Source organism: Papio anubis, chromosome 17, assembly GCF_008728515.1.
Source record: "Papio anubis isolate 15944 chromosome 17, Panubis1.0, whole genome shotgun sequence".
Lineage (NCBI taxonomy): Eukaryota > Metazoa > Chordata > Mammalia > Primates > Cercopithecidae > Papio > Papio anubis.
This window is the reverse complement of record NC_044992.1, coordinates 48,229,129-48,251,269: the sequence shown is the minus strand read 5'-3', so window position 1 is coordinate 48,251,269 and position 22,141 is coordinate 48,229,129. Positions and strand designations below refer to the sequence as shown.

At 39.9% G+C, this 22,141-nt stretch overlaps 2 protein-coding genes and 1 pseudogene across 2 annotated transcripts; all 3 read left to right on the top strand.

Moving 5' to 3' along the window:
- Nucleotides 1-1,150: 1,150 nt before the first annotated feature.
- Nucleotides 1,151-2,129, top strand: LOC101007060 (annotated as a pseudogene).
- Nucleotides 2,130-15,292: 13,163 nt separating this feature from the next.
- LOC103878829 (keratin-associated protein 1-4) lies at nucleotides 15,293-15,815 on the top strand. Its single transcript, XM_031657092.1, has one exon. It carries the CDS (start codon nucleotides 15,420-15,422, stop codon nucleotides 15,783-15,785), a length of 366 nt encoding a protein of 121 aa, XP_031512952.1. The 5' UTR covers nucleotides 15,293-15,419; the 3' UTR covers nucleotides 15,786-15,815.
- A 2,527-nt stretch (nucleotides 15,816-18,342) lies between these two features.
- On the top strand, nucleotides 18,343-19,646 carry LOC116270986 (keratin-associated protein 1-1). The gene has a single exon (XM_031657085.1). The coding sequence runs from the start codon at nucleotides 18,376-18,378 to the stop codon at nucleotides 19,036-19,038; it is 663 nt and encodes a 220-aa protein (XP_031512945.1). The 5' UTR covers nucleotides 18,343-18,375; the 3' UTR covers nucleotides 19,039-19,646.
- Nucleotides 19,647-22,141: the final 2,495 nt, after the last annotated feature.

The window sequence follows — 22,141 nt, the reverse complement described above, 5'->3', positions numbered from 1 at the left end:
AATGCTAACTATGTGTTTCTATTCATGATGGGAAGGGAGAAATAAACCTACCCCAAGTAGAAATAATATGTTTTTGTCCAGACTTTTTTCATGTATGTTATGTAACCCTAAACTCCCAGTAGAAAATCACATTCTTTCTTCTAGCAATGGCCAGGAATTGTTTTAACTTTTATTTTGTCGAAATTTATCTTAATCTCTTTGCATTTATTATACTACACCTCTTGAACTATATTTGGTCACCCATTTTCTAACCTGCCTTATAAAGCAGAAAAAAGTATTTTCTAACTCTTGCTTTTTCTTTGATTGATTTCCCTTCCTAAATTCAGTTGTCATGCTCTTTGGTCTAATATCTTTTCACAGGACACACAGTTTGGTAATGTGAAATGACATAAATTAAAAATAAATTCTGCCTTTGAGAAATGATATGCCAGATAATCCATATACCGGTGGTTTTTGTCTTTCATAGAGAAGTGTACATTTCATTAAAATATTTTGCAATCTTTTTCCAATTACTGAATATGAATTTTAGCCTTTCTTTTAAGAGACATTGGAATTGAACAGGTTTTGTTTGATATATCCTCCTGAGTGATCAATGTTTCCTCAGATATGAATGTGAAGTTCAGGAGATATCACAGAAATTGGAAAGATTTCATTTCAGTGAAAAATATATGAATTTCTATGAATGTAGAGTTTATCAGAATTTCTATCTGGCTAATAAGATTATAGAGAGAGAGTATAATCTTACTAGTCTAAAAAATATAAAGCAGTCTTACATAAGGACAGTCATGATTCATCATTCTTTTCTGGAGACTTGAGGTTTGGTGAATACAATCCCCAAAATCACATCATCTTATGGGTGAGAGTCACCTTGTCAGATGATATGCCCACAAGTGCAAAACTGAAGCTGAAGCTCAAGTAGAAATTACACCATTGTTTGAAAACAAAATGTTAACATTTTTACCAAGGACAAACATATTTGGTGAGTATTAGCTGAGCAATAAGGAAAAATCAATTTCAAGATATGTTTAAAACAATTCAGCATTTGAACCATCAGAGGGCCCTAGAAAGGCTGGTTTAAAGAGTAACAAGATAAAATATTTGCTGCATACAGATAGAGGGTGGTTTTACTCAAAAGCCGAGGTGGAATAGGCAGCCACAACTCAGAAACTCCTCCAAGCAACCCAAACTTCAGACCAACTCCTGACACCATGGCCTGCTGTCAGACCAGCTTCTGCGGATTTCCCAGCTGCTCCACCAGTGGGACCTGCGGCTCCAGCTGCTGCCAGCCAAGCTGCTGTGAGACCAGCTCCTGCCAGCCACGCTGCTGTGAGACCAGCTGCTGCCAGCCAAGCTGCTGCCAGACCAGCTTCTGTGGGTTTCCCAGCTTCTCAACCAGTGGGACTTGTGGCTCCAGCTGCTGCCAGCCAAGCTGCTGTGAAACTAGCTGCTGCCAGCCAACCTGCTGTGAGACCAGCTGCTGCCAGCCAAGCTGCTGCCAGACCAGCTCCTGCGGAACCAGCTATGGCATTGGTGGTGGCATCAGCTATGGCGAAGGCAGCAGTGGAATGGCGGGCGTATCAGGTGGTGCCGCCCAGTGCCCGTGTGGAGGGCCCTGCCCCCTGCTGTGTGGTAGGCTGCACACCCCATCCTGCTGCCAGCTGCTGCACCACGCGCCGAGGCCTCCTGCTGCCGCCCGATCCTACTGTGGACAGTCCTGCTGCCGCCCAGTCTGCTGCTGCTACTCCTGTGAGCCCACTTGTTGAAAACCTCCTTCTGCTGGGAATCCTGATAAGATGGCACTTTAAAACTAGCCAAATTAGAATCCTAACAATCTTCTGAACTCCAGTACCTATAACTGGGCTTGCAACCTCTCATCACACAGCCACATAAATTCTCTAGGATGTAAATTCATTTACAATGGAAGACCAAAATTTGTTCCTAGACCTGGATGTCAGCCAAAGTCCTACAATGTGAAAAGAGTTAGATAATATTTTACTATAAATATCATCTGAAATATTTCAACAATTATTGGGACTTAAATTTAATAAAGGTTTTCAATGATGAAGTCATTAGAACTTTCTTTGCTTTGGAATTTGTTACAGATATTGGGGTACTGGGATTTTTCAAAATATCAACATGACATGGCACTATGGTTTTTCTGTATTTCTGCTTTTAATGATGATCTTCAAAAGTAATTTTCTTTTGTTTTACCATTAAATGGTCCAATATTTTGCAGCTAAGACATATGATTAAAGGAACATGACAGCATTTAGGAACTGTTTCCTAAGGTTCTCACATGTGCTAAGTGGTGGGCTAGGTATTCCAATAGACTGATTTTATAAAAAGGAATTTCATGTTATTCAGCTTCTTGAGGTTCTGTCAAATCTATTCATTTGTCCATTCATTCATTCATATATGAGGTTGTGTACAATTATTTCTATCATCTATGATACACAAAAACACAATAAAAATTGTGAAAGAATACAAACACAAGATTATAGAGTAATAGCACATAACAAACATACACATTTTATTCAAGGTCCTAGGCTCATAACTCCCATAGCCCTTTTTATGATGTTAGGGCACTTTAGACTTCAGAAGCAGACCTCAGAAAACAGAATCTCTCTCTCTCTCTCTCTCTCTCTCTCTCTCTCTCTCGCGCGCGCGCGCGCGCTTTTGCTCTCTCTCTCTCTGCCCTTCTCCTGCCCTCTTTTCACCTGCTCCTTTTACTCCTCAAGGCAAGAATCTTCCCCCACTGTTCTTGGCACTGGCCGTCAAGATATTCTCCTACCTTCCTTGTCTGCTTGTAGGTCATAAGATCCCCATTTCAGAAGAGGTTCTGCCCCGTGCCCCGGAGGAAGGAAGGCTGCACAGAGTGACCAAGAAGGATCTGAACAGACAGGCCTTACCGGGTTTCACCACTCACTCTACTAACATTACATCATACTCTTTTTGTCCAATCACGTTTCTAATGGTTGTCCATCATGCCCATCCACTGAAGTCTCCATAAAATGTCCAAAAAAAAAAAAAAAAAAAAACCCATGGAATTTGAGGAGCTTCCGGAGAGCTGAATGTGTGGAGGTTCCTGGAATGTGCTGTTCCTAGAGAGGTTATGAAAGCTCCTCATACCCCTTCCCCCACACCTTACCCTATGCCTCTCTTCTTCTGTACCTTTTGTAATGGTCTTTATCATAAACCAATAAACTAAATGTTTCCCTGAGTCCTGGGAGCCGCTCTAGCACACTCATCAAACTTAAGGAGGGGGTCGTGGAATTCCCAACTTACGGCTGGTCGGTCGGAAGCACAGGCAAAGCAACCTGGAGCTTGTGTGCTTGGCACTGGAAGTAGGGGGCAGTCTTACGGGACTGAGCCCTCACCCTGTAAAACCTGACGCTATCGCCAGGTAAACAGCATTAGAATGGAATTGGAGAACACATTAGGCCACAGGCCAAATTTCTCCCCATCAATAAGCAAGGAAATAAATGATGCAGCAGATACCAGCTGCGTGTTCTCCACTCCAATTCCATTCTAATGCTATTTACCTGGTGATAGGGCGTGGCGGCGGGCGCCTGTAGTCCCAGCTACTCAGGAGGCTGAGGCAGGAGAATGGCGTGAACCCGGGGGGTGGAGCTTGCAGTGAGCCGAGATCGCGCCACTGCACTCCAGACTGGGCAACAGAGCGAAACTCCGTCTCAAAAAAAAAGAAAGAAAGAAAGAAAGAAAAGAAAAAAAAAAGAAATCTTATGTTGATTGTTGTTGAGTGAGAAAACAGAAAGAACATTTGAGTGTGTTTTTTTTTCCTTCTAGAAAAGGAAGAACAAAAAGCAAATACAGACTCCTGAGTTCTAGTCCCAGCTTTGTAACTAGCTATCCATGAATCCTTGAGCAAATCCCTTCGCTTGACTGGGTACCTATTTCTAATTTGGAAAATGAAAGAACTGAGTCATTACCAACAACATCCCTTCCAGGCATAAGAGAGTAGATAATTTCCTAAACAGGCGACACATTGACCAGTAATCGCTTCAGATGCCCAAAGAGGAAAAAATATACAGTGGTTAAATAATGTCGTATGCATTATCACCATCTTGCAGGTTTATAAAGCCACATTGGAATATTAAACAGACTGAGATACCCTGCAATAAAGAAAGCTCTATAACCAGTGGCCGGGCTCAGTGGCTCACACCTATCATCCCAGCACTTTCAGAGGCTGAGGCAGGTGGATGACCTGAGGTCACAAGTTCGAGACCAGCATGGCAAACATGGCAAAACCCCGTCTCTACTAAAACTACAAAAATTAGCCAGGCGTCGTGGTGGGCACCTGTGGTCTCACAGCCTGAAGCAGGAGAATCACTTGAATCCAGGAGGTAGAGGTTGCAGTGAAACAAGATTGTGCCACTACACTACAGCCAGGGTGACAGAGTGAGAGTCTGTCCCCGAAAGAAAAGAAAGAAAGAAAGAAAGAAAGAAAGAAAGAAAGAAAGAAAGAAAGAAAGAGGAGGAAGGAAGGAAGAAAAGGAAGGAAGGAAGGGGAAGGAAGGAAGGAAGGAAGGAAGGAAGGAAGGAAGGAAGGAAAGAAAGAAAGAAAGAAAGAAAGAGGAAAGAAAGAAAGGAAGGAAGGAAGGAAAAGAAAGAAAGAAAGAAAGGAAGAAAGAAAGAAGAGAAAGAGAGAGGAAAGAGGCAAAGAAAGAAAGAAAGAAAGAAAGAAAGAAAGAAAGAAAGAAAGAAAGAAAGAAAGAAAGAAAGAAAGAAAGAAAGAAAGAAAGAAAGATGGAAGGAAGGAAGGAAGGAAGGAAGGAAGGAAGGAAGGAAGGAAGGAAGGAAGGAAGGAAACTCTATAACCATCACTCCCAAACTAACTTAGCCAGAAAACTCTATTTTTATATTACCTGTTAACACCCTGTAACACCAATACTCCTCAAAATATACTTCGAAAAATGGTGAAAGGGAGCATAAACTGATGTTTTTATAATATCTGTACATACTTCTTATGTATTGTGAAGCAGAAAATAAATGTTCACTGCAAGGATAGATTTAAATGAATGTGATGTTGGCTGTATACTATCACCATTCTTATTCTAATTTTCAGAGAGAGTTCTAGATGAAGCAAGTATTAAATAAAAGACACATAGTGAGGCTTTCATTCCAAGGGATAAAATCTTTCATCGTTAAATCAAAGTGGTGAGCCAGTGACTGGGGATAGAGGGGTATGGGAAGTGATTGCTTAAAGGTCATGGGGGTGTTCCTCTGGGATGATGGAAAAGTTTTTGAAACTAGAGAGAGACGATGTTGCACAACATTATGAACATACTATACGTCACTCAGTTACACACTTTAAAATGGTTAATGGTAGGTTATGTGAATTTCACCTCAATTTTAAAAAATCAAAAGAACAGGACCTCTGCTAGCACAACTTTACAGGAATTAGGAAAAGGTACCACTTTGGGGAAGATACAGACAGAGGGGTGTACAGCTTGTCGAGCCTCCAGCTTGATGTAAGAAATAATATGCTCCTTCCTCTGAGTAGACAGAGCCACAGAGCCCCACATCAGGGCACGACCTGTACATCTATACACAATGGCCCTGCAATGTGGTCAACATTTTATTCCCCTCATTTAGAGCTCTGTTGTCGCTGAGAGGGTTTAGGTTAGATGTACCTTTTAATTAAAAGGACTTTGGCTCAGCAGCACCCCAAAAAGCCTGGCTGGCATTCAGGAGGGAAGAGATAGATCTTGTGACTTGGCTTAAGATAAAAGTTGGGGGTAAGACGAGGTCCTTGAAGTTTATGTGTTATCCGGTCTAGATTACTAGGCTGGAAGCCCAGAGCAGAAGCACAGAAGCTCTACGTAGGAATGCTGTATTCATTTGACTGGTACATCAACCATGCTTTATTTCTTGAGAATCTAAGTAAGGCAGTCACAACTGAATTAGAGAACTAGTAAAATGGAGATGAAGAAATTGGAAGAATCCCCAGAACTTGTAACTAAAAATCAGAACCATGATATCTTAAGTGAAAATATTTTCAAACATTAGTATCTGTGTTAAGCCAAAGTCCAATGTTCAAGAATAATAGACAAACATATTCTTTCTTCTTATGGTACTGGAATGGTCTGGAACCCATCACTTAAATGAAGTAATGAAAACCAGAGGGAATAAGCACAGGAATAAGAAATGTGGTATATACACACAACGGAATACTACTGAGTCTGTAAAAAGAAGGAAATTCGGTCACATATTACAACATATCTAAACTTGGAGGATATTATGTAAAGTGAAATAATACAAATTTCATTTCCTTAATTTACTTAGAGGAGGTAAGGGAATGTTCAGATTAGTCTTCATTCTGTGGCACAAGAGTCAAATTCTCAAGTAAGTGTTATACCTTAAATTTTGCACTGAGGAAGATGTTGAAAATGGTGCCACAGTAGAAAAGCCCAGAAAGGGAGAACCGATATGCAACGCCACTGTCTCCAGTGCTCTTATCAATAATGTATTTCAAGTCCTCAGATATCTGAGCCTTTTGCAAAAGGAGACACATCTGTTTAGTATCAAAGATTCTGCTAAGTTTAGATCTGAATTAAATAGCTCCTGAGATTCTTGTCATGACACATCCACATATTTCAAACATCCAACATAAAAAAATACTAGCTAATCAAAGATTCTGTGATATAGCTTTGCTTAAGAAGAAGCAAGGAATTCACAAAGAATCACATCTTTTAAACCAAATTTGATGTGGAATTTGAAAATGACCTAATTCTGACTCAGAAAGAGTTATGATGTAAACTCAAAGCTGTCATTTCTAGAGAAGCGGAACTACCATTTGGTGTTCTGGTTCAAAACCCAAGAGTAGCACTGTAACTTGCATTTCTCTGCAATGAGCTCATACTCCATGGAGGCCTCATCACCTTTTATTGCATCTAAACAAAACGTTTATGTTCACCATCATCAGTTGCCTCATTCAAATTATATAAACTTTCCAGTTCACTAGATTAGTCTCTAATATCTATAAGAAACTGCATACAGCAGATCTAACACACTGTAGTAAATCACATACTCCAGTATTAATATGTTAAAAGTATAATTTTATGCAGTCAAAAAATCTAAATCTATAGAATATCCTAAGATAAAAGATGAGACAAAGTCACAAGTCAAGGAGGTTAACTTTTTTAGCACTTAAGATTTTCTTGAAGTGTGCTTATTATGCTGTTAATAAATAAATAAAATCTCTAGGAATGGCTCTAGTAAACAGTGTTATTACTTACCCTAAGTTCCCCCTTCTTTCCTTTTACTCTCAAAAAAGTCTATAAGAAAGGAAGCACATTTTTACATCTTGCTTTCACACTTGGATTTTCCTTCGAATGACTGCTTACATAAAAAAAGAAGAAAGAGAAAGAAAGAAGGAAAGAAAGAAAGAGAGAAAAAGAGAGAAAAAGAAAGAAAGAAAGAAAGAGAGAGAGAGAAAGAAAGAAAGAGAAAGAAAAGGAAGAAGAAGGAAGAAGGAAGGAAGGAAGGAAGGAAGGGAGAGAGAAAGAGAGAAAGAATTGACTATAGTGTTTAAAGAGTTTAGTCTGGAATCAGAGGATGTGGATTCAAATTTCAGATTCACTAGATACTAGTGTGAACTTGGGTAAGTTACTTCAATCTGTTGTGGCTCAGTTTTCTCACATGGTTGATGGGAGTGGCAGTGATACCTAGTCCACAGATTGCTGTCAAAATTCAGCAAGTTGATACATACAAAGTACTCAGAACCATTTAGACACATAATCAGTGATGGAAAAATGTTATGAATAGCAATTAATGCAAATCTCCCTGGCCCAAGAAAGCATCCCTTTCTGGCCAGCTGAATATAGTCTTGCTTCACAGTCAAAGGGAAGATAAGGAAGGCAGAGAAGGAGCTGCAGTTAAAATTGGAGGGAATTAAACTGTCATGTGAGACCCAATCACCCAGTTGTAAGGGTCAACACTGAATAATATTGACAATCCTTAAAGGTGAAGCATCAGTCAATTATTCCTCGACCATGAGAAAATTTTAAGAAACATGGGGAGTTAGGGATCATATTCCTAATTAATGCCAATGACTACTTGACCATGGTAAAGAAGCTTAATTGCAGACCAAATACAATCAACTTTCAAAGGCTCCCAGAAGGTTCAACAAATAACTCAGGGAGAGGCCAATTATCATTCAGAGACAAATTATCAAACACAAATAAGGAAGAGACTTCAGGAATTATGTAAACAGTAGCTGGCCAAGGCTTATAAAAGGCCCAGTGTGGCAGCCATCACCAAAACTCAGAAACTCCTCCAAGCAACCCAAACTTCAGACCAACTCCTGACACCATGGCCTGCCGTCAGACCACAGCTTCGCGGATTTCCCAGTTGCCCACCTCAGTGGGATCTGCGGCTCCAGCTGCTGCCAGCCAAGCTGCTGTGAGACCAGCCTCCTGCCAGCCACTGCTGCTGTGAGACCAGCTGCTGCCAACTGCCAAGCTGCCAGGACCAGCTTCTGCGGATTTGCAGCTCAAAAACCAGTGGGACCTGTGGCTCAGCTGCTGCCAGCCAAGCTGCCAGAGATCAGCTGCTGCCAGCTGCTGCTGCCAGACCAGCTCCCGCGGAACCAGCTATGGCATTGGTGGTGGTGCATCGGCTATGGCCAAGAGGGCAGCGGTGATCCGCGGAGCACCAGACAGGTGGTGCGCGCCGCCCAGGACTGCCGTAGAGGGCACCTACCTGCCCCTGCTGCGTGGTGAGCTGCACACCCCCATCCTGCTGCCAGCTGCACCACGCCGAGGCCTCCTGCTGCCGCCTGGCCCTACTGTGTGGACAGTCCTGCTGTCACCAGCCTGCTGCTGCTACTCCTGTGAGCCCAGCTGCTAAAAGCCAGTTTGCTGATTTTCAACTTGAAATTTCCACTTTCAGTTCAATTCATGAATGAATTATTTCTTCAAGCACTTGTGGACCACTAACAAATTCTTGAACTTTTCTTTGGCTTTGTTATGGGGGTTACCAAATATTTAGGCCTCAGAATTACCTGATTCCTTTCAGTTCCAGAAAGACCTTGCTCTTCTCTCTGAGGACGCCAAAATACAAGTTTGACCCAAAAAATGAAAAAGCCGATTTACCTTGAAATTGACCCTTTACAAGCATTGAAGCCCACGCTCTGAGTCTCAGTGCCGACGAGACCATGGAAGAGCCATCTGTTCTTCTCAGGACACTCACTTTCTCTATTCCACCACCCTGCAAATTGCACCCCCTATGAAAGAGGAATAATACACCAAGGTCTAATAAATTGTAACTATTGGTGCAACAAACATGTCTCTTTTTTTCATTGAGTGTATTCAGGATGTATATTTCATAGAATGTCATATGAAAAATTTTAATCTGCTTTTGATATCCCTTCTCTTCTAATACCACATTAGGAAATTTGTTATCCAGAGGCCCTGTGGAGGTTAATGCCCATAAAAACATAGAGTAAATGTAGTTATTTAGGGCCTCAGAAATGGTAAAGGCTCTGTTACCATAACTTAACTTTACACAGTGCTTTCACAACCAGGAAGTTACAGAAATCAAAATCTCTGGCTGGGTGCAGTGGCTCACACCTGTAATCCCAGCATTTTGGGAGGCAGAGGTGGGCAGATCACTAGGTCAGGAGTTCGAGATCAGCTTGGCCAACCTGGTGAAACCCCATCTCTACTAAAAGTACAAAAAATTAGCCGGGCGTCATGCCACGCACCTGTTATCCTAGCTACTCGGGAGGCTGAGGCAGGAGAATTGCTTGAACCCAGGAGGTGGAGGTTGCAGTGAGCCAAAATCGTGTCATTGCACTCCAGCCTGGGTGATAGAGCAAGACCCCATTTTGAAAAAAATAAAAAATAAAAATCTCTGAATCTAGAGCCAAAATATTACTTATTTTTCCTGTCTGTTAGAGAAATGCTCTTTCAGGCAATCATCAAAGAATGGTAATGTATGCTAATAAATCACAGTCTTCCATTCACATGTAACCTTGCGAAGGATTGCAAGAGAAATATAGGGTGGGAAAGCCTCTCTGAGGAAATACACTCTCAATTAGATGGAAATTTTTACTCTGAATTTTTTCCTCCAGTTTCTAAACAGAAGTGAGGATAACAATGAATTTACTGTATTTTTAGAATCAACATATATACTTTGGTTTAAAATGTTCACTTCAAAGTAAACATATACATATATAAATATGCTTTTATATATAATACACATACACAATAAATTTGTACACATTTAAAGACAAATATCAGAGAATGCTTTATAAATTTGAAAGGTTTTTAGAACAAGGCTTAGGATTAATTCACGGTTCCTTGGACTTAGAACTGAGAGTATCGAAGGTGTTTTTTTTTTGTTTTTTGTTTTTTACTTAGGTTAAAATTACAATGCTTTATTCAGTGGTTAATGAAAATCAGAAAATTAGAAGGTATGAACAAAGGATAACATTTGCAAAGCAAAGAACCAATTTCCCCAACATACTATCTAGAGACCTAATCCAATCCAGAAAACACCCTTGAACAACAGAACAGAAATTGAGACATGTTTTGTCCTTTTGGCCCTTTGATCCTAAATGCCGGTATCACCACCTAAGAAGCTCCTGCTAGAATGAATGAATAAATAAATAAATAAATAAATAAACACATGACAAGTGATTTAGGTAAAATGCAAATTGGGCTTTTCATCATTACTGTACACTGCTAGTCGTTCATTCCCTCTTTTATTAACAAGCATTCACTGAGCATCTATATGCAAAATAGTACAGAAAGCACTACAAGGGATACCCAGATGCATTAGACATAGGCAGATTATGCTTTTAAGGAATGGACAATCTGGTAGAGCCCTGAAAGATGTCTGAGAGATTATCTCATTTTACAGATGAATAAACCAATATTCAGAGGAATTATATGACTTTTTTAAGGTCATACAGTCAGTCAGTGGTAGAACCAGTCTGAGAAGTCCAACTAGTTTAATTAATTTAATTTTCAGTTAAGAATTTGGTCCTATACATCATGTAACCATCCCTAATCATCTAAAGTTGGACCCAGTTAAGCTTAAAATTCTATGATTGTTTTTAAATTCAAAAGCATAAAATAAAAATGATTGATGTTTTATCATTGGGGATGGTTTAGTGATTTGTGGTATGATCATACTCTGAAATATTATATAACTATTAAAAAGAGTTACTAATATGTATAGAATGCATCTACAAATTGCACAATCTAGATGAAATGGAGAAATTCCTAGAAATGTACAACCTACCAAAACTGAATCATGAAGAAATAAAAAATCTGAACAGACCTATAACAAGGAGATTGAATCAGTAATCAGAAACCTCCTAACAAAGAAAAGCTCAGAACCAGATGGCTTCATTGGTGACATATACAAAACATTATAGAAAAAATAACACCAATCCTCCTCAAACTCTTTTTAAAAATTAGAAAGGAGAAAACACTTTCAAACTCATTCCATGAAACCAGCATTACTCTAATACCAAAGTCAGACAAAGATACTATAAGAAAAAGAAAACTACAGACCTAAATCCCTGATGAATATTCATGAAAAATCCTTTCAAAATCCCAGCAAATAGAATTAAACAATACATTAAAAGCATTAAATGCTATAATCAAATGAAATTTTATCCTGGAAGGCAAGGACGGTTCAACATACAAAAATGAATCATTAGTAGAATGAAGAGGAAAAAGCACTTGCTCATCTCTATTGATACAGAAGAAGCATTTGACAAAATTCCAAACTCTTTTGCGATTAAAAAAAAAAATCTAACAAACTAGGAATAGAAGCAAATGACCTCAACATAACTAAAGCCATATGTGAAAAGGCCATAGGCAACATCATAATCAACAGTTTTTTTTCTAAGATTAGGAACAAGACAAACATGCCCACTTTTGCCCATTCTATTTATCATAGTACTAGGAGTCCTAGCCAGAGCAACTAGGCAAGAAAAAGAAATAAAAGATATCCAAATTGGAAAGGAAATAGTAAATTCTCTCCATTCACAGATAATATGACTTTATATGTAAAAAAATCTAAAGATTTTACACACACTTACACACAGTTATAACTAATAAACAAGTTCAGTGAAGTTGCAGATACAAAACCAATGCACAAAAATCAATTGCATTTCTATACACTAACCATGAAAAATATACAAAGAAAAATTTAAAAACAATTCCATTTACAATAACATCAAAAGAATAAAATACTTATGGCTGGGCATGGTGGCTCATGCCTGTAATCCTAGCACTTTGGTAAGCTGAGGCGGGCAGATCACCTGAGGTTAGGAGTTCAAGTCCAGCCCGGCCAATATAGTGAAACCCTGTCTCTACTAAAAATACAAAAATTAGCCAGGCATAGTCGTGGATGCCTATGGTCCCAGCTACTGGGGAGGCTGAGGCTAGAGAATTGCTTGAACCCAGGAGGTGGAGGTTACAGTAAGCCGAGATTGTGCCACTGCACTCCAGCCTGGGTGATAGAGTGAGACTCCATCTCAAAAAATAATAATAATAATAATAAAATAAAGAATAAAATACTTAGGAACAAACTTAACCTTGGAAGGGAAAGACTTGTACAGCAGAAACTACAAAATGTTACTGAAAGAAATTAAAGAAGATACAAATAAATGAAAAGACATCCTGACATCATGAATTGTAGGATTTAATATTGTTAAGAGGTCAATACTACCCAGAGAATCTACAGATTTAATGCAAACCCTATAAAAATCCCAATGATGTTTTTGCAGAAATAAAAAAAAAAATCCATCCTAAAATACATACAAAATCAGAAGGGGTCCTATATAGCCAAAACAATCTTAAAAATGAACAAAGTTGGTCTCACATTTTCCTATTTCAAAATTTACTGCAAAACTACAGTAATCATAACAGTGTGGTACTGACATAAAGACAGACATATAAAGCAATGGAAAAGAACAGAGAACCTGGAAATAAACCCTCAAATACATACATGGTTAAATGAGTTCATTTATTTATTTATTTGAATTAACAAAAGTTATATGTATTTATGTGTACAACACATTGTTTTGAAATATGCATACTTTGTACAATGGCTAAATCAAACTAATTAACATATGCTTTACCTCACATAATTTTTTTGTAGTGAAAACACAAAATCTACTCTCTTAGCAATTTTCAAGACTATAACATATTGTTATGAACTATAGTCACTATGTCGTACAACAGATCTCTTTAATTTATTCCTCTTACCTAACTGAAATTTTGTAATCCTTTGACCAACATCTCCCCAACACACTCCACCACCACCCTAGCCCCTGGTAACCACCATTCTACTTTCTACTTCTATGAATTCAACTTTTTTGTATTCCACTTGTAAGTGAGAAAGTGCAATATTAGTCTTTTTCTTTGTCTGACTTATTTCACTTAGATAATGTTCTCAAGTTTCATCTGTGTTGCCCCAAATAGCAGGATTTCCTTCTTTTATGACTAAGAAAATTCCAGTGTGTGAGTGTGTGTGTGTCACATTTTATTTATCCACTCATTTAATGATGGACATGGACACTTAGGTTGCTTCCATATCTTGGCTATTGGGAGTAATGCTGCAATGAACACAGGAATGCAGATGTCTCTTCAAAATACTGATTTAGTTTCCTTCGGGTATATACACAGAAGTGGGATTGCTTGATTATATGACAGTTCTATTTTTAATGTTTTCAGGAACCTTATATTGTTTTCCATAAAGACTGTACTAATTTACATTTCCACCAACAGTGTGCCAGAGTTCTGTTTTCTACACTTCCTCTCCAACACTTGCTATCTTTTGTCTTTTTGATAATAACCATCTAACATATGTGAGATGATATCTCATTGTGGTTTCAATTTGCATTATTCGATGATTGGTGATTTTGAAAACTTTTTCATATACCTGTTGGCCATTTGTAGATCTCTTTTTGAGAAATGTCTATTTAGATTCTTTGCCCATTTTTCAATTATGTTATTTGTTTTCTTACTATGGGTATTGAGTTGTTTGAGTTTCTTCTATATTTTGGATATTAACCCCCTATCAGATATGTAGTTTGTAAATATTTTCTCCCGTTCTGTGGTTTGTCTCTTCTCTCAGTTTAGTGTTTTATTGGCTGTGTAGAAGCTTTTTAGTTTGATGTAATCCCATTTGTCTATTTTTGCTAATGCTTTTGGGTTCATGTTCACAATATCATTGGCCAGGCAAAAGTCATGGAGTTTGCCTCTATTTTCTTCTAATAGTTTTCATTTTGAGTCTTTCTTACATTTCAGTCTTTTAATCCATTGTAAGTTGGTTTTTGTATATGATGTGAGATAATGGTCTAATTTCATTCTTCTGCATGTGAATGTGGTCAAACGATTTTCAACAAGGGTGACAAGACTATTTACAAATGGTTAAGATGGTTAACTTAAACGGTTCATGAATTTTATGGTATGTATATTTTACCACAATTAAAAATTTGTAAGTATAAACATGTAGGAGACCCAAACTTTACTGAAATAGAAGATATATATGTATATATGCTGGTTTATATTTGCAGAAGCAGGGATAAAGGTATCAAAGAATGTGCACCAAATTCTTACTATTGATTACCTCTAGAGCATTAATTTTGGTAGAGATGTGTGCATCTTCAGGGAAGGGAAAGGATATTAGTTTTTCTTTATATGCCTCTGTACTCTTTGACTTGTTACAATGTGTATTCATTACTAGCACATATGTTTAATTTAATAGTGTCAGAAAACAATCTACAAGCAAAAGTCATTAAAGATTTTGGTTATCAACATGTACATTCACTACTACTGAAGGCAAGAATATTAGATAGAGCTCTGAGGATCCTATAACTTGCACAAATTGATCATAGAAAGGCATACTTGGTTTGAAAGCTGATACATCAGGTTACAGTTCATGTTTTGATGACACTAATGTTAGTCTTTCCAAGTCTAGACAATTGTTTATAAAACCATGATCATGGTTAAGTGATCATTTAAGGAAAAATGGTCACTTAAGATAAATTATGCCTAAAGGTTATCAAAGGACAAGTATGACAAAGCATGCCAGGGCAACACTTGGCTCAAGGCTAGTCTGTCATGTGACTTGCATCAAGAGGCACTTTTGTGCTTGGCTTCCATGATGAGCCTTCACTTAGTCCGGAGGGCAAAGAAGAAACATAATGAGACTCAACTGGACAATGGAAAAAGCAGGCTATTGAAATGCTATTTATAACTTTCTAAACACCTCGGGTATTAGCCAGAGACTCATGCTGAAATTGACATCAAGAAAAGATGTTAGGTAAATATGCAGCTCTAGGGAACATATAAAAGGACAGATATAGAAGGTGCAGCACAAACTCAGAAACCTCTCTTAACAACACAGCTCTCAACCCAGCTCCTGACACCATGGCCAGCTGTTCCACCAGTGGGACCTGTGGCTCCAGTTGCTGCCAGCCAAGCTGCTGTGAGACCAGCTGCTGCCAGCCAAGCTGCTGCCAGACCAGCTCCTGCGGAACTGGCTGTGGCATGGGTGGTAGCATCAGTTGTGGCCAGGAGGGCAGGGGTGGAGCTGTGAGGACCCGTATCAGGTGGTGCCGCCCAGATTGCCGCGTGGAGGGCACCTGCCTGCCCCCCTGCTGCCTGGTAAGCTGCACACCCCCATCCTGCTGCCAGCTGCACCATGCTGAGGCCTCCTGCTGCCGTCCATCCTACTGTGGGCAGTCCTGCTGCCGCCCAGCCTGCTGCTGCCAATGCTGTGAGCCCACCTGCTAAAAACCAGGTTGCTGATCGCTTACGAATGAAAGGGGAAGCACAGCAAAATTATGCTGATTTCTGAAGAACTGTTCGATTTTACTTGGATGCTAAGTACCATGATGTTGTTAAGCTGCTCAGAGATAATGAAACTCCTAGTGAAGACACTGTGGATGTGCCGAATTCACTCACTGAAACACGTATCAATCAGTTCTGGATAGCTTACGTTGCTTGAGCAGAGGACCAGGATGGAATAGTTCATCATTTCAGTGACATCTCTGCTCCCCCAACTCTCTCTTGATGCCCATGCATCTTCAGACCTGGTTTTTCCTTGAATATCTCTGATTAATTCAAATAAAATGTTTTAATGTGCAAAGCAAACTGAGTTATGTCCACCTTCTACCTTTAAGCATGTCTTCCTGTGGCTGGTATTTAAGAGTGGATTCGCAATTTGATAATAATACCAAGGTATAACCACAAAGTCTAAACCAGAAAGATTAAAAACAAAGTAAATTATGCTTGAATCCATCAACTTAGAAATGCTCCATGAATTAAATAATTTTATAGTTATTCCAATATTTGCATGCTCTAATCTATTACAATTAGGTCTAGACCAATAAAGGTTGACCTTCAGCTAAAATTTTAAGGTTGATCAAAGCTATTGATTTCAACCTAAATGTAATTCTACCATCTTTTGTCTCCTTCCATTTTATATACTAAATATTCTCCTTCATTTATGCCCCCAAATCTAAAGACATTGTATTACTTTCTAAATAGATTTTAAAATATCTACCAGATACTACCTATTTTCCAAGAGTATTTAGGTTTAATTTCTATGCCTTAGCCTTTCACATTCTTCCCACTGATCCCTGAATTGCTCTCTAAGCTTCAACTTCCAGTATTCACCTTCATTTGATGTAGGTAGGTATGCATAAAGTGTATCTCTGGTCTAAATTATAATAGAAGAAACAGCTATAGAGAGCACCTGCTGAGTTCTACCGTTGCCATTTGTCAGGCAGATGCGTTAGAAATCTGAAACAGCTCTATTATATTTTGCACTTTGCAACCCAACTTAAAAGATGTTCTCTTAAGAAGTTAACACGCCGGGCACAGTGGCTCATGCCTGTAATCCCAGCACTTTGGGAGGCCGAGGCGGGCAGATCATGAGGTCAGGAGATTGAGACCATCCTGGCTAACACGGTGAAACCCTGTCTTTACTAAAAAATACAAAAAAAAAAAAAAAAAATTAGCCGGGCATGGTAGTGGACACCTGTAGTCCCAGCTACTCAGGAGGCTGAGGCAGGAGAAGGGCATGAACTCAGGAGGCGGAGCTTGCAGTGAGCCGAGATCATGCCACTGCACTCCAGCCTGGGTGACAGAGCGAGACTCTGTCTAAAAAAAAAAAAAAAGAAGTTAACACAACCTAGAACAAAACAAAACATATTTTACCATTTAATTTTTAAACTCTTCATTAGGTATTAGAGTGTAATATACAAAATACAATAGGATGCAAATATAGAAAGGAACATATTTTCCACATTATTTACAAGCTCCCAGAACTTACCTCTATCATTTACTTGGTAGCAATGATGGATTACACACAAGATTATGCAATTTCCAAGAGGAATAAAGTAGATGGCAGTACATTCTTCAAAGTGTCACAACTCCTAGATATTTTTTCCTAAGCCCGGTTCCACTACTAAACCAAAAAATAAAATAAAATAAAATAAAATAAACCAAAAAACACATTTCCTAGTCTCTTTACAGTAAATAACAAGACTCTTTCATGAGAGGTACTACAGCTTGAAATTTCTCTTTAATTATGTGGGAGTGGTATTGATATCCATGAATCATGCCTTTTACTCCACCTATTCAATAAACATTTATTGAATCAGATTCAATAAACATTTATTAAGGTTCTACCACAAACTAAGGACTCTGCTGGATACCTTCCTAAATACTATGTCAGTTTGGTTCCCAAGAACAGATTTCTGGTCTGGAACAGGAATAATATTCACACATTTCAAATTGGTTGAAATCAAAGGAACTGTAATCGGTAATTCAATACAACACTGGAACAAAACAAGGTGAAATCTGCGAATTATGCATGACCAAAGGTACTCCTTCAGTTCAGTAGATATCCAGATATCCAAAACTTAATAGAATTTAGTCTATCTATCCAGGAGGAAAAAATAATAGTTAAATATAACAACACAGTTATTACTCTTAGCCTTAGAGGTCTGAATAGATTGTCACATGGAATAACTATTACATAAAATGAGAGCATTCATTTGGACTAAAATGGAAGGACTCTTGGAACATGGGAAACCACAAACATACTCCAAAGAGCAAAGGACTGATATGAGGAGTCCGGAAGAAACTATAAAACAGAGCAATTTCTAAACTATTGCTCATAATGTGTCATAAGTACTTCAACGTAAGCCAATTGGAGATCCACTGAGAAACAAATTTAAACAAAAACAAAGAAAATATGTTAACAATTTTGTAAACAGCAGCTGGCTCAGATGTATAAAAGGGCCAATGTGGAAGTCACCACCAAAACTCAGAAACTCCTCCAAGCAACGCAGCTCTCAACCCAACTCCCAACACCATGACCTGCTGCCAGACCAGCCCCTGTGGATATCCCAGCTTCTCTACCAGTGGGACCTGCGGCCCCAGCTGCTGCCAGCCAAGCTGCTGTGAGACCAGCTCCTGCCAGCCACGCTGCTGTGAGACCAGCTGCTGCCAGCCAAGCTGCTGCCAGACCAGCTTCTGCGGATTTCCCAGCTTCTCAACCAGTGGGACTTGTGGCTCCAGCTGCTGCCAGCCAAGCTGCTGTGAAACTAGCTGCTGCCAGCCACGCTGCTGTGAGACCAGCTGCTGCCAGCCAAGCTGCTGCCAGACCAGCTTCTGCGGATTTCCCAGCTTCAAAACCAGTGGGACCTGTGGCTCCAGCTGCTGCCAGCCAAGCTGCTGTGAGACCAGCTGCTGCCAGCCAAGCTGCTGCCAGACCAGCTCCTGCGGAACCAGCTATGGCATTGGTGGTGGCATCGGCTATGGCCAAGAGGGCAGCAGTGGATCCGTGAGCACCCGTATCAGGTGGTGCCGCCCAGACTGCCGTGTGGAGGGCACCTACCTGCCCCCCTGCTGTGTGGTGAGCTGCACACCCCCATCCTGCTGCCAGCTGCACCACGCCGAGGCCTCCTGCTGCCGCCCGTCCTACTGTGGACAGTCCTGCTGCCGCCCAGTCTGCTGCTGTGAGCCCATTTGCTGAAAGCCAGTTTGCTTATTTTCAATTGCCTACGTCACAGTATCTCTGAACTGTTCATCCCTTGACCACCCCTGGACCACTAACAAGTTCTCGGACTTTGCATTGTCTGTGATGGAGACTACTAAGTATAAGAGTTCACAATTCTATCTGATTCCATTCTACAGTGAATACCTGGACTCTTCACTGCGGACACAGAAATGCTACAAAGTCACCTGCTGATCATCAGTTTGCTTGGGATATACTATTTCTGATATTTCTGCAGGATTAAAAATTACTGACATGTTGTGGAATTTATCCATGAGAGCTATCCACAAGTCTAATGTTTCTATGCTTTATAATCCATATTTATCTTGTTTACCTAAAAGTTTTTGCAACATCAAAGACACCAAATTATAGCCAGGTGACATTCCTCAAGTGTCACCAGAGAGAATGGAAGCTCATTACCCAACATTCAGCTTCTAAGAAGTAGGCTGGACTTTCTACATTTTAACATCTGATCCATCCCTTGATTTTTGGATCATAATGATCTTGCCTGCTGGATATTTCAGTTATATCTGTAATACAATGTCTTCTGTCATTTCTTAATAAATAGTATATACTAGGCAAAGAAACCATTGTATTTGTTTTCACTTGTACATCACCTGGTTTAACTGCTTATAATTCAAGAATGTCTACTTGAGGCTGGGCGCGGTGGCTCACACCTGTAATCCCAGCACTTTGGGAGGCCAAGGCAGGTGGATCATGAGGTCAGGAGATCGAGACCATCCTGGCTAACACGGTGAAACCCCGTCTCTACTAAAAATACAAAAATTTGCCAGGCGTGGTGGTGGGCACCTGTAGTCCCAGCTACCCAGGAGGCTGAGGCAGGAGGATGGCGGGTGAACCCAGGAGGCAGAGCTTGCAGTGAGCCAAGATCGCGCCACTGCACTCCAGCCTGGGTGACAGAGCAAGACTCCGTCTCAAAAAAGAAAAAAAAAGAAAAGAATGTCTACTTGAGGCCAGGAGCAGTGGTACACACCTGTAATCCTAGCAATCTGGGAGCCTGAAGCGGGCGGATAACCTGAGCTCACGAGTTTGAGACCAGTCTGGGCAACATGGTGAAACCCTGTCTCTACTAAAAATACAAAAAAAAAAAAAAATTACTGGGCGTGGTGATGTATGCCTGTAGTCCCAACTACTTGGGAGGCTGAGGCAGGAGAATCGCTTGAACCTGAGAGACGGAGGTTTCAGTGAGCTGAGATCGTGCTACTGCACTCCATTACACTATGCGATAAATTGCAATAAGCTCTCAAAATGGCAATTTTCTATATATGACACCAAAGAAGATATAAGGTGCACTAAACAGTTAAGTAATGGTAAAAAGACATACATTTCCAAGTCCAAAGCAAACGTGGGAGCCTTTCTTTTATTGAGGATCATTGGCCATGTAAGGGTAGGTGGACAATGAAAGGGATGAAGCAAGATGAATTAGAGTATTAAAGGATGGAGACAAGAATGAAAAGGGGGAGAAGAGAACAAAATAGAGGAGAAAAGACAGAGAGAAGACACAGTGAAAAAGGCTAGGTACGAGAGGCTGAAAGAAAAGGAGGAAGAGTGATGGAGAAGACACATCTGAAGGGGAAGGAGGTGAACCAGCGTGGCCTTGCTAGTACCACACGCTGTGCATATGCCAAGTACACATCATGCGAACTTTGCTTCACATAACATCTACACCAATCCTGTGAAATAGATATTGCGATCCTGGCTTATAGATAAGTAAGTCTAAAAGAAGTTAAATAGCTTGCTTACAGTCACATAGCTCATAAGTTTAGAAACAAAACTGAATCTGAATGCAACTCTGCCGACTCCAAAATTTATGGAGAGAATGAAATTAAGAAAATGGATATAAAGGAAAGTGTGGGAAAGTTTATAAGATTTAAAGACGGCTATTTCGGAGACTGTGGGCTTCAGAATAAGTTACTCTGTGCTGCTGGTTAAGTTGCGGTCTCAGAACTCCACACCCTCCCTACTATACTCAGCTTTGTGATGTTAGTGATGAAATCTGCAAGCCACATTGTTGCTTTTCCAGCTCTCCATGTTAGGCCTTGCTCCAGCCAGCCAGCACCCCGTCCTCAGAGTTCTGAGTCAGATCCACTGGGACTATCCTCCTAGTTCAGAGACATCAGAATATGTGAAGAAAAAATATGACTGTCAGTTCTGCAGGACCCAGCCTCTAAATGTATACATTTTAAAAACTCCTAACTCTTCCTTTGTTCCTTCAACCCTTGGGTCAGTAGCTGCTTCCTGTAGTTGCTACTTCCATGTTCAAATAATTGGCATGGATTTTGTCTCCTCATTAGGTGCTGACTGACAGAAAAGTTGTTACCAGGAGTGGTCCTGGAAAATCGACCTTCATAGATGGGAGTTGGGGATTGCTTTGGCAAAGTCCCTGAGCTTGAACCCAGTGTTAAACTCCTTGCCAATGAAAAATGAAATGCATCGCATGCAATAGCATCACCATTATTACTTTGGTTGTTTAAATAAAGTACCTATTGAAATAAGTGGCTTGGGAGCCCAAGTTGCTGCTGCTCTTGACTCTTAAGACAGTCATGATGATTATAAGCGTTGTTGTGGAGGATGTCTTCTGAGTGTACTGCGTGCTTTCAGAAAGAAAAATGGCAAATTCAAGACTTTAATATCTCATGTCAAGTCATAATCAGAGATCCAGAAAAGATTCAGCAGCAGCCCTAAAATAATCACTTGTTTCTTATAGCCACAGGACTGGTACTGTCCCATATTAAACACTAACTAAATTTAATTGTGTGAGTTGCACAATTGAAAGGTAAGTTGAATTCACAGCTTCAACAAGACTGTCATGTGAAAGTTAGGGGTTTGACAAGGAAGAAGTTTTAGAATTGAAACCTGGCATAAGGGTTTCCATCTGAACTCAAAGGGGGCTGAGGATCTTGAATCTCCAAGTCATTCTGAGCTTCTTTGACCAGTAAAAATAGATTTCCCCCCTGAGTCTGATGAGAACAGCTGTCCACTGCTGGAAAATCCTCTAATAATCTCACTTGGGAAAGGTACTTATATGGAATTCCTATCGTCCTGAATAGCCACCATAACT